General features: G+C 39.0%; 1 protein-coding gene across 33 annotated transcripts in view; it reads left to right on the top strand.

Moving 5' to 3' along the window:
- Window positions 1–13169, top strand: part of Rims1 (regulating synaptic membrane exocytosis 1) — a 501635-nt gene that overhangs the window by 477995 nt on the left and 10471 nt on the right. For all 33 annotated transcript variants that reach the window (XM_031367021.1, XM_031367035.1, XM_031367027.1 and 30 more), the window contains one exon: window positions 11476–11614. In XM_031367021.1, the coding sequence (XP_031222881.1) occupies window positions 11476–11614 (139 nt within the window). The remainder of the gene's footprint in view (window positions 1–11475; window positions 11615–13169) is intronic.

The raw sequence follows: 13169 nt of genomic DNA, 5'->3' as shown, positions 1-13169 counted from the left end.
CAGAAAGATGGAGGCTGTGAGACCAGTCAATCCTCAGTTTTGGCATTCTGGGGAGACACATTTCCACAGCCCCTGGAGACTAGAACCAGAAAGATGGAGGCTGTGAGACCAATCAGTTTGCACAGGATGTTCAGCATTTGAATAATCTTCTCTCTGACTTGGCTTTGGCCAAAACACAAGGTGGCACAAGTGCAGGGGTGTGTGTGTGTGTGTGTGTGTGTGTGTGTGTGTGTGTGTGTGTGAGTGTGTGTTACACTCTTAAAGACTGTTAGGCAGTGTCCTCTAGTATAATATTCAGATTGGTTAGCATGCCCAAAAGGCTATCTTGAACTCTGTTGCTTACAATTCATCAGCTAGGCAAGGGGAAGGACACATGAAGATACTTCACTGAAAAGATCAGTATTATGGGCTAAAGATGTGACAAGGAAGGCATGTGGCCCCCTCACATCAATACCTGTTCTTTGGACGAGAGGACCTGTTAGCTACAGGCAAGTTGAAACATGTAAGCACCAGTATTTGGCAGAGGTGAGTCTCATTCTTAAGTTGCATCTACACAGAATATGAAATACAGGACAGAGAGCCAAGGAAAACATGGATCTTCATGTCTTATGATAATGAGACAAGACGAAAGAATTTAAGTGTATCACTACAAAATATTTGAAGTATTCTTTGAAGGAAAATATTGTATCTACCTTATCATAGTCTCTCTAACTTGTAAGAATGTTTGAAATAATTTTATTTGGATCTATTTTACTTCTGTATTATTGATTTCATTATAGATCCCTGTGGGAAATGAGTAGATAAAATATAGTAGACTTTGTAGCTTGTTGAAATAATCTGGAGAATCACTGGGCAGTCTAGAATGCTGGAAAAATCAGAGAAAGGCAATTTTCCAAAGTAAGCCTCAGGAGTATGAAATTTGTACACGCTGTGCTTCTCTGCCATAGGATAAAATGTAGCTTTAAAGAAACCTTGGCATGACTCAAAAGGAATATTTTTGTTTATTGGTTTAAATACTAAAGAATATCTGCACTTTTAGGGCAGATCATCTAAGTAGTCTTCAGCTATTTGGCCATCAGGATGTGGGAAGCATCTGGCATTAACAAACAGATGTTGCATATTCTGTTTCTGGCTCTCAGTTCTCCCCCTTGCCTTCACCCTGTCTACCCAGTTGTCTGTCGCTGTCCTCTTCTCTCTTGCCCTCTTGTCTCTTTGTCTCTTCCTTCCTTTCTTCTTCTTTCCTCTCTCTTTCCTCTCTCCCTTTTCTTCTCTACTCCTTCTCTCCCCTCTTCATTCTCCTCCTCTCTTTTGTCTGAATTAACTTATATGGATTATCACAGTTAGTATTTAAAATGATTATAGGAATAACCAGGCAATGGCTCAGTTTATAAAGTAGCCTTGCCTCACAAGCATGATGACCTTACTTGATAGTTGCCATCAATGTAAAAGGGATCAATGATAGTTCATGCTTGATGCCCCAGCTTTGGGGAATGAGGAATGGATATAGCCTCTTGCAGTCTGTAGCCAACCAGTCTAGCCAAATGCAGAGCTCCAGATTCATAGAGAAATTTAAGGTGGAGAGCAAGAGAAGAAGACACCCAGTAAACTCTGGCCCCTCTTGCATGTACGTAGAACTGTACAAGAGGCCAAACCTACTCCATTTTGAAACTGGACTCCATTTTAATAAAAAAGAAGCCTGAGAACTTGACATGAAGCTGAACTCAGGCTGCACCCAAGTTACAGGAAGACATCTTGTGGCTTGTGTTTGGCCCATACCGTAGAGTTACTCCCTAGCTACTTCCTAGCAACAGTCAGTCAAAGATTAGTCTGATTGTTTCAGATATATTTTCAGACTGTTTGTGATTGTTCATGGTCTGCCTTCAGAATACTCACCTGTCAGCTTACAGTAGTCATTCAGTTAGATGCTTGCCAGGCTAGACACCACCTCATGTGCTCCCATTTCCTATAAAACCTTGTGCAGATGAGAGTTCAGGGCTTCTTCACAAAACCATCCTGCTATGTCAGGGTTGGTAGTGAGTAGGCCCAAACTCAAGCTTGAATAAAAGACCCTGATTACATCAGAGTCGGCTCCTGCTTGGTATTTTGAGGCTCATGAATGAGGTACAACATATAAACACACACACATACATACATGCATACATACATTCATATACACATAGCATAGTTATATGAACTAGTATTATTCCCCCTTTTAAATTAACATTTTGTTAGCATGAAATAATTAGTTTTGCTATGACACTGTTACACTATGAATTATTGTAGTTTATTCATGTTCAAGCCCCACTACTCTGTTACCTCCATCTCTTTCTTATTTCCCCCTTATCCCCTACCAAATAGTGTCCTTCTACTCCCATGTCTTATATACGTATATGACATGAATATATATGTTTTTATAAAAATGTTTAAAATCAAGTCCACACATGCAATAACACATACACTGTTTGTCTTTCTAGAAGTATGGCTTATATTTTCCCCTCTATTTTATATGAGGGAAGCAAGACATGAGAGAGCCTGTGAGAGTCTGGAGACATAGCTCAGCAGTTAAAAATCTTGTCTGTTCTTCCACAGGACTTGGGCTTGCCTACTTGGCAGCTGATAAAAGTGTGTGACTCCAGTTTCAAGGGCTATGATGCCTTATTCTGACATCTGCAGGCAGTGGGCAGGCAGGTAGTAGAGATAATACATCCAGACAAAGACTCATACATATAAACCAATAAGTTGAAAAAGTAATTAAAAAATAAACTATGAGCCGCCTGTAGGCACCACTAGTAAGTGTGGTGATACTTGGTGACTGTTGCCAACAGTGTCACATTATGTTGAATACAAAGTGTGCACAGTTATGTGTGGAGCATGCTGATATTGGGAAGGTGGAGACAATGAGGTGTGACAAACAGAACTGAGAGTAATGGTATGTGGCCATGCCCTGTCCCATGAGAGAGCGGTCTGATGGATTGCTCATTGGCTTTCTCTTCTGATTTCACACTTCAGCATCCTTCCTCACCGCCATGCTCAACTCTGGTCTTTCAGGAAATAACTCCCTCCAATGAGTTAGAGTTGACCCTTAAACATGCAGCTCATTTGTCCTGGAATATAGACATAGCATCCCCTGACTCCCATTCACTAGCCACACAGCATAAATAGGGAGACCTCCCCTACATGCCAACCTGCTGTCTTTCATTAACTCCCAGACTGTCATATTTTACAGTAGGAGGTACATCTGTTGCTCTTTGAGTACCCAAGAATACCCTCCCTGGTCTTTAGTCAATCTATATTAGAAACATCTGCTTTATCAGGAGCTGAGACAAACAGAAAGAAAAGATCTGAACTTCTCTCCTCGTGATTGAGCCAGATGACCTGCTCATGAAGTGATACTGAGCAAGCCTCACACTTTACTGCCTTCTCCTGCCTCCTCATCCCTCTGTGTTATAATTTCAGTCTCTCCTGATGGGTACAGCACCTCTAAACTTCATCAGCTAATAGAACATACAGCAAGGATCATTATCATCCCAAGTTACTTAATCATTTGTGCCTATTCTTTTTCTCATTTTCCCAGGTCATGGACGGAATTCACTAATCCTTTTTGCATTAGCTACTACTATGAGCGTGATCTCGCAGACCCAACTTTCCTCTCATCTCTCTAATACTACCTACCAGGCCTGGTAATGTGTCCCCTATCTCTGAAATAGAAAGAACTTCACTATCACACAAGCTAAACAATGGGCCTTTTCTAGTACAAAACACCACCTTTCAACCACAACATAAATTTCCGGGGTCACCTGAGGACCTGTCCATATGGGCGCATCTCTCATCAAGCTCCTAACTCCACACCTCTCTGACCTCTATACCTCCCAGGATCTCCTCCTCATGACCCCTCTGATGTGATCCATGCTCTGTGTTAACATGGCTCTGTCTTTTCTTACCGAAATTCTAAGTAATAATCAAGATGCTCTTGCTGTTCTACATCTTATTTATTTTGTTTTTTTTTAGATAGTTACATAATTTTTCTTTCTCTTTCCTCCCTCCCAACTCCTTTCTCTCTTTAAAATTATTTTCATTACCCTCTCTCTCTCTTTCTCTCCCTCTCTCTCTCTCTCTCTCTCTCTCTCTCTCTCTCTCACACACACACACACACACACACACACACAAATATTACTTCTTGATTATTACACACATTATTCTGATTTCTGCACCCTTGCATTTGCCCATATACTTCGTATGTAGAGAGCTGCCCTGAGCCTGCTAACCTGCCTTGTCTTCTTCTAGGACAGAGACTGTCACAAGCTCCAGCCTGTTTACTCTTTCTATTTTTATTTTGCTGTTGTTGCTTGGTTTTGTTGTTTTAGAATGGATCTCATAAAGTCCAGGGCTGGCCTTGAATTTATCGTGTAGCCAAGGATAAACTCCTGATTCTCCTGCCTCCATGTCCAGGATCCTGGGATGAAGGCACATACTGCCATGCTTGAACTACTTTTTTTTACTTTGTTTTGTTATTTTTGAAATTGTAATCTAACTACAGTGTTCCTTCATTTTCCTTCTTCCAAACCCGTTCTTACACCCCTCCTTATAGTTCTTCCCTGGATGATTAAATTTAGCCACATAGACTTGAAATGTGTGTGTGTATGTGTGTGTGTGTGTGTGTGTGTGTGTGTGTGTGTGTGTGTGTGTGTGTGTGTGATATCTTATCCTTCTTTATGACTGCATTTCTCCAGACCTGGCCTGTTCCTTATGGTTATCATTCATATGTAAGGTATGCTTTACCTTGTCCTTATCTTGTCCTGTTACTGTTGTATTGTCACACCAAAGTGATACTTGCCATACTATAGGTTGTGGGGTTCTTTTTTTTCTTTTTATTTTTCTTTTCTTTTTTGTTTTTGTTTTTTGAGACAGGGTTTCTCTGTATAGCCCTGGCTGTCCTGGAACTCACTCTGTAGACTACGATGGCCTTGAACTAAGAAATCCACCTGCCTCTGCCTCCCAAGTGCTGGGATTAAAGGCGTGCGCCACCACCGCCCGGCTAGCCTGTAGATGATTAAACTTACTAATTCATCTTTCATATACTGTTTAGCTTGTGGATGTTTAAATAGTATATAAAAGATGAATTAGTAAGTCAATCAGTTCATGTAGCGATGTCTCCAAATACGCAGAGAAAGCCTTATGCACATATGACATCCTCTCTGAAGCCTCTGAGAGAATGTCTACTTTCAGCAGCATGAGTAAAATGTTACTTGCAGCATTACTTATTTTACTAATTTTCCATAAGTTTATGATTTACATGAAAATGCAGTACTTTTCAGCCTTTATAATTGTAAAATACTTAAGGTAGTAGCATTTTCAAATAAAAGTTATCATATCATAATTTGATAGTTTGATAAGTTGATTGCCTGTCTTTGTAAGTCTAATAATTCTTCATTAGATTATAAAAGTGACAAATAGTGATATTCTCAACTAATATTTCCTAGTGTTTTTATATCTAATTATATTATACTTATAGAAAAATATAATATGTGGATGTTATAAATAAGATAATTATAATATATTTATGACCATGTAGGTTGTGATTTTAAATGTTTTACAAATGGACTTGTAAACACATATATGAATGTAAGCATAAAAATATCTATGGCAAAACCATTTTATATTTGCTAATCCTGTTAGATCAGACTTTACATTTTCCTAAAGAATGATGGAATGATTACAATGTTGAGATTTCAAAAACAATGTTTCTAATCATACATTTGCTATTAATTCAAGAGATTTGAACAAGCTGACTTCTAGAATGTTGGACTTGTTAGGGCAAGGGTTCTTGGCCATATCACCAGCATCTACAAGATTTTGGGCCTTGAGTGAGTCTGAATATGTTGTTGCATGAATTGCCTTTATGTATCCTTATAGCCTTCACAAACATAATGCAATGATCCCTCTAACTCTTACATTCTAAATCAATATTAAGTCCTTATGAGTCTGAGCAAGGCAGATTCAAAGCTGGAATTTATCTATTTATTAAGCTTCTGCCAGGCCTTTCTATGGCTCAGTCCAACAGCATTCCTTTCAGGGATATTTGTTAATATAAATAGATCAACGGGTAGGTGTCAGTTCTTTGGCCAGTTCCCACCTGAAGAAATAAACAAAGTTTGAAAATTATAAAAAGTACTGTTCACGTTTACAGGACTGGGTGAATATAAAAGTTTAAATATGTCTCAATTCTTTTTTTTTTCTTATTCCAGAGCCTATCTCATGTACAATCTAAAAACTATTGACTTTAAAACTGTCCTAGAAATACTCTTTGGATATACCCTGCTTTTAGAAAATTAACATCTCAGTTTAAAAGTAGAAACAATTTAGAATTGGAATATGAGTTAAGAATTCACACTTGTCTTCTAGAAAACCCAAGTTGAGCTCCCAATAACTATATCCTTAAAATAGCCTACAAATCCAATTCCAGGTAATCTAACATCTTCCTCTGACATCTGCAGTTTGCTGAGGCATGTTCATTTGTCAAGGAAAATGCACTCAATAAAGGTTATTTGTTTCTAAAATTTTTCTTTACAGTCATCAAGCACTTATGTACCAAATGTTAAATATTTAAGCTTATGTTTAAATAGTTTAAATCTGTGTTTAGGAGATTTTTTTTTTTTTTAAAAAAAATCAGGTTTGGCAAGGAGTATACATGGTAGGACTGATTGTTCTGGCAGCAAGTGTAATAGTAGAGGATTGCAAAATCAATCATCAATGGGAGGAGAGGTCCCTGGTCCTGTAAAGGTTCTGTGCCCCAGTGTAGGGGAATGCCAGGGCCAATAAGTGAGAGAGCATGGGGTGGCAAGCATGGGGAGTGGGGAGCCAACAGGGGTTTATTCTTATTGTTTTTGCTTCTTTGTTTGCTTGTTCTTGGGAGGGGAAACTGGGAAATGAAAAATCATATGACATGTAAATAAAGAAAATATCTAAAAAGAAAAAAAATCAGGTTTGGGCAGTCAACAACTCAGTAACCTGGATAACCAGATATCCATGAAGTCCTGAGATCTATAGCAGCAGAGTCTTGCCAGGACTAAACCTGACAGGGTCAGGTACTGAGGAAGGACACTATGCCAGAAGAACCCAAGGGCTGATGACCCTTGGCAATATAACTCTCTCTTGCCATTCTGGGGACAAAAGCTGATAACTTTTGGCAATTTCGCCAACAAAGGGAAAAGCAAGAAGGAAGAAGGGAAGGGAGGGAGGGAGGAAGGAAGGGAGGAAGGAAAGAAAGGAGGAAGGGAGGAAGGAAGGGAGGAAGGAAGAAAGGAAGGAAGGAAGGAAGGGAGGAAGGAAGGAAGGAAGGAAGGAAGGAAGGAAGGAAGGAAGGAAGGAAGGAAGGAAGTCAGGCAAATATATATATTTGGTGGATGAAGCAGAGCCCAAACAGATATACTTTATTCTTACTCTCTGCTTTTTTGTACCTTCTTAGACAAAAATTGTTTATAAAATTAACTCCTAGGTAAAATGTTATACAAAAGAGGAGTTACAGAAGGATGTTGATAGCGAAGTACAAAGCAGTATTTCATTCTATAAGCTTGTTCTAAATTCAAAGCAACAGTGTCAAATGACCTTGCTTTATCACGGTGCAAACCTGTGGCCTCATCCTTGGACCTGACCTAGAATGAAAGTTTTTCCTTGATCACAAATCTGTCCCAAGCCTATTTCTCTTCTTAGTGTGATTTATGATAGCTCTTTGTATTCTTTATTGTGCTGCCTTTATGTACTATTCTATGAGGAGGGGGCACATTCTGTTCTTGATTCTAACTTTACTACATCTATCTTTCTAGCAAAACAACTAAAACCATCTCTTTAAAATTTCTTACTAAAATTATTTGAATCACATCAGGAATTCTATAAAGTCATTAACTCATCCAAATAGCATTAGTTGATGAAAGTCAATCTTCATGTTGATTTGAGGGAAATTAGCCCAGTAGGGTGGGCCAGTGCCTAGGAATCATTAGGCTGTGTGATCATGGCAGGAAAGGCCTATCAGTAGTGAGAGGCAATCCTGGGATGAAGATTCTGGGGCTGCTGTGCCTCTCCAGAGTGCACTCATCACAGCCATGAGAAATGGTGGGCCAGAGTGCACCCATCACAGCCATGAGAAACGATGGGCCAAGTCCAGCAAATTGCTTGCTTGCCACAGCCTTTCCTAAATGACTTCTGTTAGAGTCTCAGCATCATCAGAAAACCTGAAGAGAAACTAACGCACCTGTGAGCTACTATAAGAAAAACTATCTTTGTCCTACCAACCACCAGTGTGCTCCTCCTCCCCACTGCCATTACCGGGACCCACCCTTACTGTACTTCCTCCTTGGCTTTTCAGTGAAACTGTTGCTGCTCTGCCCATCACTCTCTGTATTCTTACTCTTCCCAGTGTTTAATTCATAGCCCCTATGGCCAATAATAATATATTGTGTGCACAGAGTGTAATGTAATCTTCATGGTAGCAGAACATCTATTTCTTTAATCGGTCTCTGGCACCTAGGATTGAGTATGATCATAAGAAGCTCTTCATAAACAGTCACTGGATGGAAGGATAGATGAAAGCATGAATGGAACCATGCTAACTCAAGGCTTCTCACTACTGATCCTCTTAAGAGTTTCCCCTTCAGCTCCCAATAGAGCCTCACCATTTACAGTCTACCCTCTCCCCTCAGGTACTGTTTCCATCATGAACTGATACTCCACCCTGGCTTTACTGCCTCACAAGCCCTTGGCAAACAAACTCTGTAACTCCATTTGTCTGGACACTTGATAGTACAGAGCAAACATCATTTGTGTAAAGTGCCTGGGTACAGAAATGTTTTGTGGTTTTTATACTCATTTTACACATGCTTTGCTGTTTACATGTATAGAGTAAGATCTTAGGGATGAGACTCAAGTCAGATGTTTGTCTATGTTTCATATGCATTATACCCATAGCCTGGAAATTTTAATATAATACTTCAAACAACTTTTTCACTGTTCATCCATGCATACACTATATATTGATCGTATCTACCTCATACTGCTCCCCTTATCTCATTCCCTCTCCTCTCCAACTTCACGTTTGGATTTTTGTTTTTTATACCCCACTGACTCTTCTTGGTGCTGATCATATGCTCACAGTGTGAGCTATCTTCTGGAGTGTGGTTAGCATTACCTAGGGCCACATCCTTTAAATTCTAATTTTCCCTACCCCAGAAGCCCTTTTAGTCCACCTATATTTTGATTGCAACCTATTTTACAAGAGGAATGTTTTGCTTGTGACATCATGTCGGCACCCAAAAAGTTTGGGACTTTTGAGGCAGTTCTGATTTTGAATTTTTGGATTAGAACATTCAACTTGTACATCTATGGCTTTCTCCTATTTCTGAAGTAGGATCTACCCAGAATGTGTACATGAATGAAAGATGCTCTAATAACAAACTGATTTTCTAAATGAAGTATACCAAGCTTAGTTTATAAATGAATGAATAAATACCAACAGCATTTGCAGCGGCATGAATAACATTCCTGTTTTCTGTAAGTACACATATTCTACAAAAACAATTCACATGAGAAAGGCAAGAGACCTAAAAAAGAAAAAGAATAGGAAAGGAACTCCTGAGCCCCTCGTGGGAAATTGGGACATCTCTATGATTATTGGTAGCAATGTAACAGCCACATTATTATTTAAAGGGAAATTTAGAAATCACAATGATCACTAGCATTTCAGTCTCTAGGAATTTATTCTGCTAAAAATTTCCTGTGATAACTGGAATGCACATAACCAAAGACTTGGTTTAGTTTGGAATCAGCATTGTCGTTCAGTAGAAGAATGCCAACTTTTGTATGTTATAGCAAACAGAATGAAAGAATTGTTTACTAGGGTGTACAGTGCCCTATTGTTGAGCTTAATAGAGCTCTTTGGGTTATATTTCTTCACTGTACACCCATGCATACACTATATGTAGGAATGGCACTGGACAACACTCACGTGTCACCTGAGGTCCTGGATATTGATTTAGCTGCAAGTGGATAGATGTTTCATGGCAGGTGAGGCATAAACAAAGAAGAGTAGCAAAGTAGGACATAGAGATAAAGACTGTCTTCAGTGCCTGCTGTGTCTGTAGTCCCTGAACACTTTATAACACATGTGCATTGGCTTTAGCAAAAAATAAGATGGTGAACAGCAAAAATGTAATAAGCCCATCAAAACACCTAGAAGAACATGTAAAGAGTTACATTTACTATATCTTTGATTATACAACTTAAAGAAGAGATCTAGTGACCAAATGAGAGGGTAAGATGTCACCTTTTATATGACATATTTAGAAATGTACTTAGATGCCTGCATTTGTGAAAGATAATGAGGAATGAAAATTTCATGGATGGGTGCATATTTTATATACAGAAAACATTTATATATTTCAATGTGTTTTAAATCATGCAACACAAAAGAGTAAACCAGAAATGCATATGGAGCATGTCTATGGAATAAAAGCCTAGTAACTTATCGTATCACTTGACTTTGATCATATGTATCATCAAGTCAACATTTTAGATGTTTAAAGTTTATAAACAACTGAAATGGCCCATACTTATTTTTATTTTATTATGTGCTAAATTATAGGCACATACCTATAATTCCTGCATGTGGTGGCCAAGACAGGAAGGTCAGGAGCTCAAAGCTGGCCTTGGACAGATAGAAAGGACCAAACCAACTTGAACTACATAGACTCTATCTTAGAAAAACAATGAAATTAAAATAATGAGCTAGCGCACTATACAGATGATACCCACTCCTCCAAAATGCCAAGCAGGTCATATGGCTAAAATCAGAAGGTTGGAAAGAGTTATGCTTCCTTAGACTAGGTAATTTACACCTATCCTGGATGTAACTGGATGTAACTGGGTGTAACTGGATGACCCATGTACTATTCTAGACTAGATAGCGTAAATTAACATGTTGTAAAAGCCATCAGAGAAACTAAAGAATTACTACTCCTTTATATGAAGGTTGGTGTTACATGGAAGCACCAACACTATAGGGATTTTCATTTGAAGGAGTCTCCTAATTTTTGGAGGAGATGGCCCATTCCTGTAGGTCTGTTTACACACAGTTGGACTGTTTCAGATGAGGAACCTGCTAAGTTGCTCAATATTATTTTCTGTGTAACAATCATGTGCCAGATCCATCTTGTCAGTGAAGTTGTCATAGCAGTACTATACTAGTTCACTTCTGTTCTCAGAGATCCAGGCCATCTCTGGAGCTGCAGGCTGCTGTACCTACCGCTAACCTCTCAAGAAAATCACTCTTTGGGAAGACAATCCCATTCTCTTCAGCCATAGCTGTTATTAAACATTTAATGCTAACGAAGAGTAACTATTGCTTTTGCAGAGCCAATGGCTACTCAGGAGGGGAAAAAACTGGCTAAATAAAACTTGGTTCTGGTTTCCACTCTCCCCCATCAGAGTCGGGCCATAAGAAGTTAAAAAGCACCATCCAGCGGAGTACAGAAACAGGAATGGCAGCTGAAATGCGGAAGATGGTGAGGCAGCCTAGCCGGGAGTCCACAGATGGCAGCATCAACAGTTACAGCTCGGAAGGAAAGTAAGTGACAGGACGTCTTGCTGCATGTGGCCTTAAAGTATGGGCTATTCAAGACTTCTTCTGAGGCTCTTACTCATGGACCCAGAAGTTTCTGCACCTGTTTCAAGCCAAACTGACATCCTGAGAACGCCTGCAGACATATCCCTGCACCTGTTCAAGCCTGTCAAAGGGGTAAAATGAGGCCCTTCACTGAACAGATAGTATAGAAATGCCACATTTAACGGATTCTTTCATAGAGGAAACATACGGCCTGGCTCTGCCGCCAGAAGCTGCACCTGAATGAAAACTTAGAAGCGAGAAACTCATTTCTGATTTCCCCAATTGCTCTCCAAACTATTCTGAGCTGTATGATGTTGTGAATCTGATGTATTTTTACATATAGGCAACTTACATTTTCCTGTTTTTAAAATACCACTAATTCGTTTTTACCTTAGCATGGAAATAGAAAAGACTCTATCTACTTCAATTTTCTTATTAAAGTTATTTTAGCTCTAAAATTTATTCATTCTGAAAGTATAAAGACACATATTTTTTGTTTGTAAGAACTGTTACTAGTTTTTGTGGTTACTTAAAATCTGCATTTTTCTATTTTTAAAATTTTGGGGGTTAAAAGTGGGCTCTTTCAGAGGAAATACTTCTTCCAAGTAACCACTATGCTTAGTGGGTCAGAAGAGATGAAACACTTATGAATTTTTCATAATTATCCAGCCACCTTAAATGTGAATAAATTAGGATTTGCAAAATGGCTTCATAGGTAAAGGCTGTGCCTAAGGATGCCTGGAACCCACATAAAGGTGAAAGGAGAGAACTGGTTTCTGAAGGTTAACCTCTGACATCTATACAAAGCTATGGCAGGTACATGACTTTCTATGCACACACACACACACACACACACACGTAATAATAAATACAAATTTTCAAAATTGAAGAAGACATTAAATGTATTCTCATAAGAGGTTATACTGTCCTATAATATTAATTAAATATACAGCAGCTGTTTCAAATGCTCATGAGTAAACATGTAAAGTTATGAGATTAATTTACAAATATCTAGAAAAGTTGACATATCATAAACTGTAAGGGAGTCTTCGTGAATGGAGCCTCAGGCCTTAAGGTGAGATTTATAACTCCCAGAAGCCTGCTCTCCTCAGGGGCATGCATTGCCCTGAGGACAAAAGGCCAAGGTCTCAGGCCTTGTAGGAGAACTTAACTCCTTAACTATACTGGATGCTGGAGCCTGATAGTTTCTGAAAAACTACATACTTTCCTGCTTATTCTGTGGCTTTGGAGATTAACACCTGAGGTTTAAGAGCAGGGGATTAAGTTGTTCCTCTCACCTGGGGGTCAATCGCTGGAGTGCAAGGCTGGAAGTTCATTAACTCCTTGTCAGCTGGAGGAACTTATGCTTGCAGAAAGAAGCACTCATTTTGAAAAGAGACTCGAATCCTTGTGGAAGAGAGAAAAAAGGAAACTACTTTCTTTCTTCCTTTCTTCCTTTCTTTCTTTCTTTTTCTTTTTCTTTTTTGCTTTCAGTATTGTTTTATTTTTTTTTTTT

The sequence above is a fragment of the Mastomys coucha genome, unplaced genomic scaffold (assembly GCF_008632895.1).
Source record: "Mastomys coucha isolate ucsf_1 unplaced genomic scaffold, UCSF_Mcou_1 pScaffold14, whole genome shotgun sequence".
Classification (NCBI taxonomy): Eukaryota; Metazoa; Chordata; class Mammalia; order Rodentia; family Muridae; genus Mastomys; species Mastomys coucha.
The sequence above is the reverse complement of the archived record's forward strand: the minus strand, read 5'-3'. Positions and strand labels throughout refer to the sequence as shown.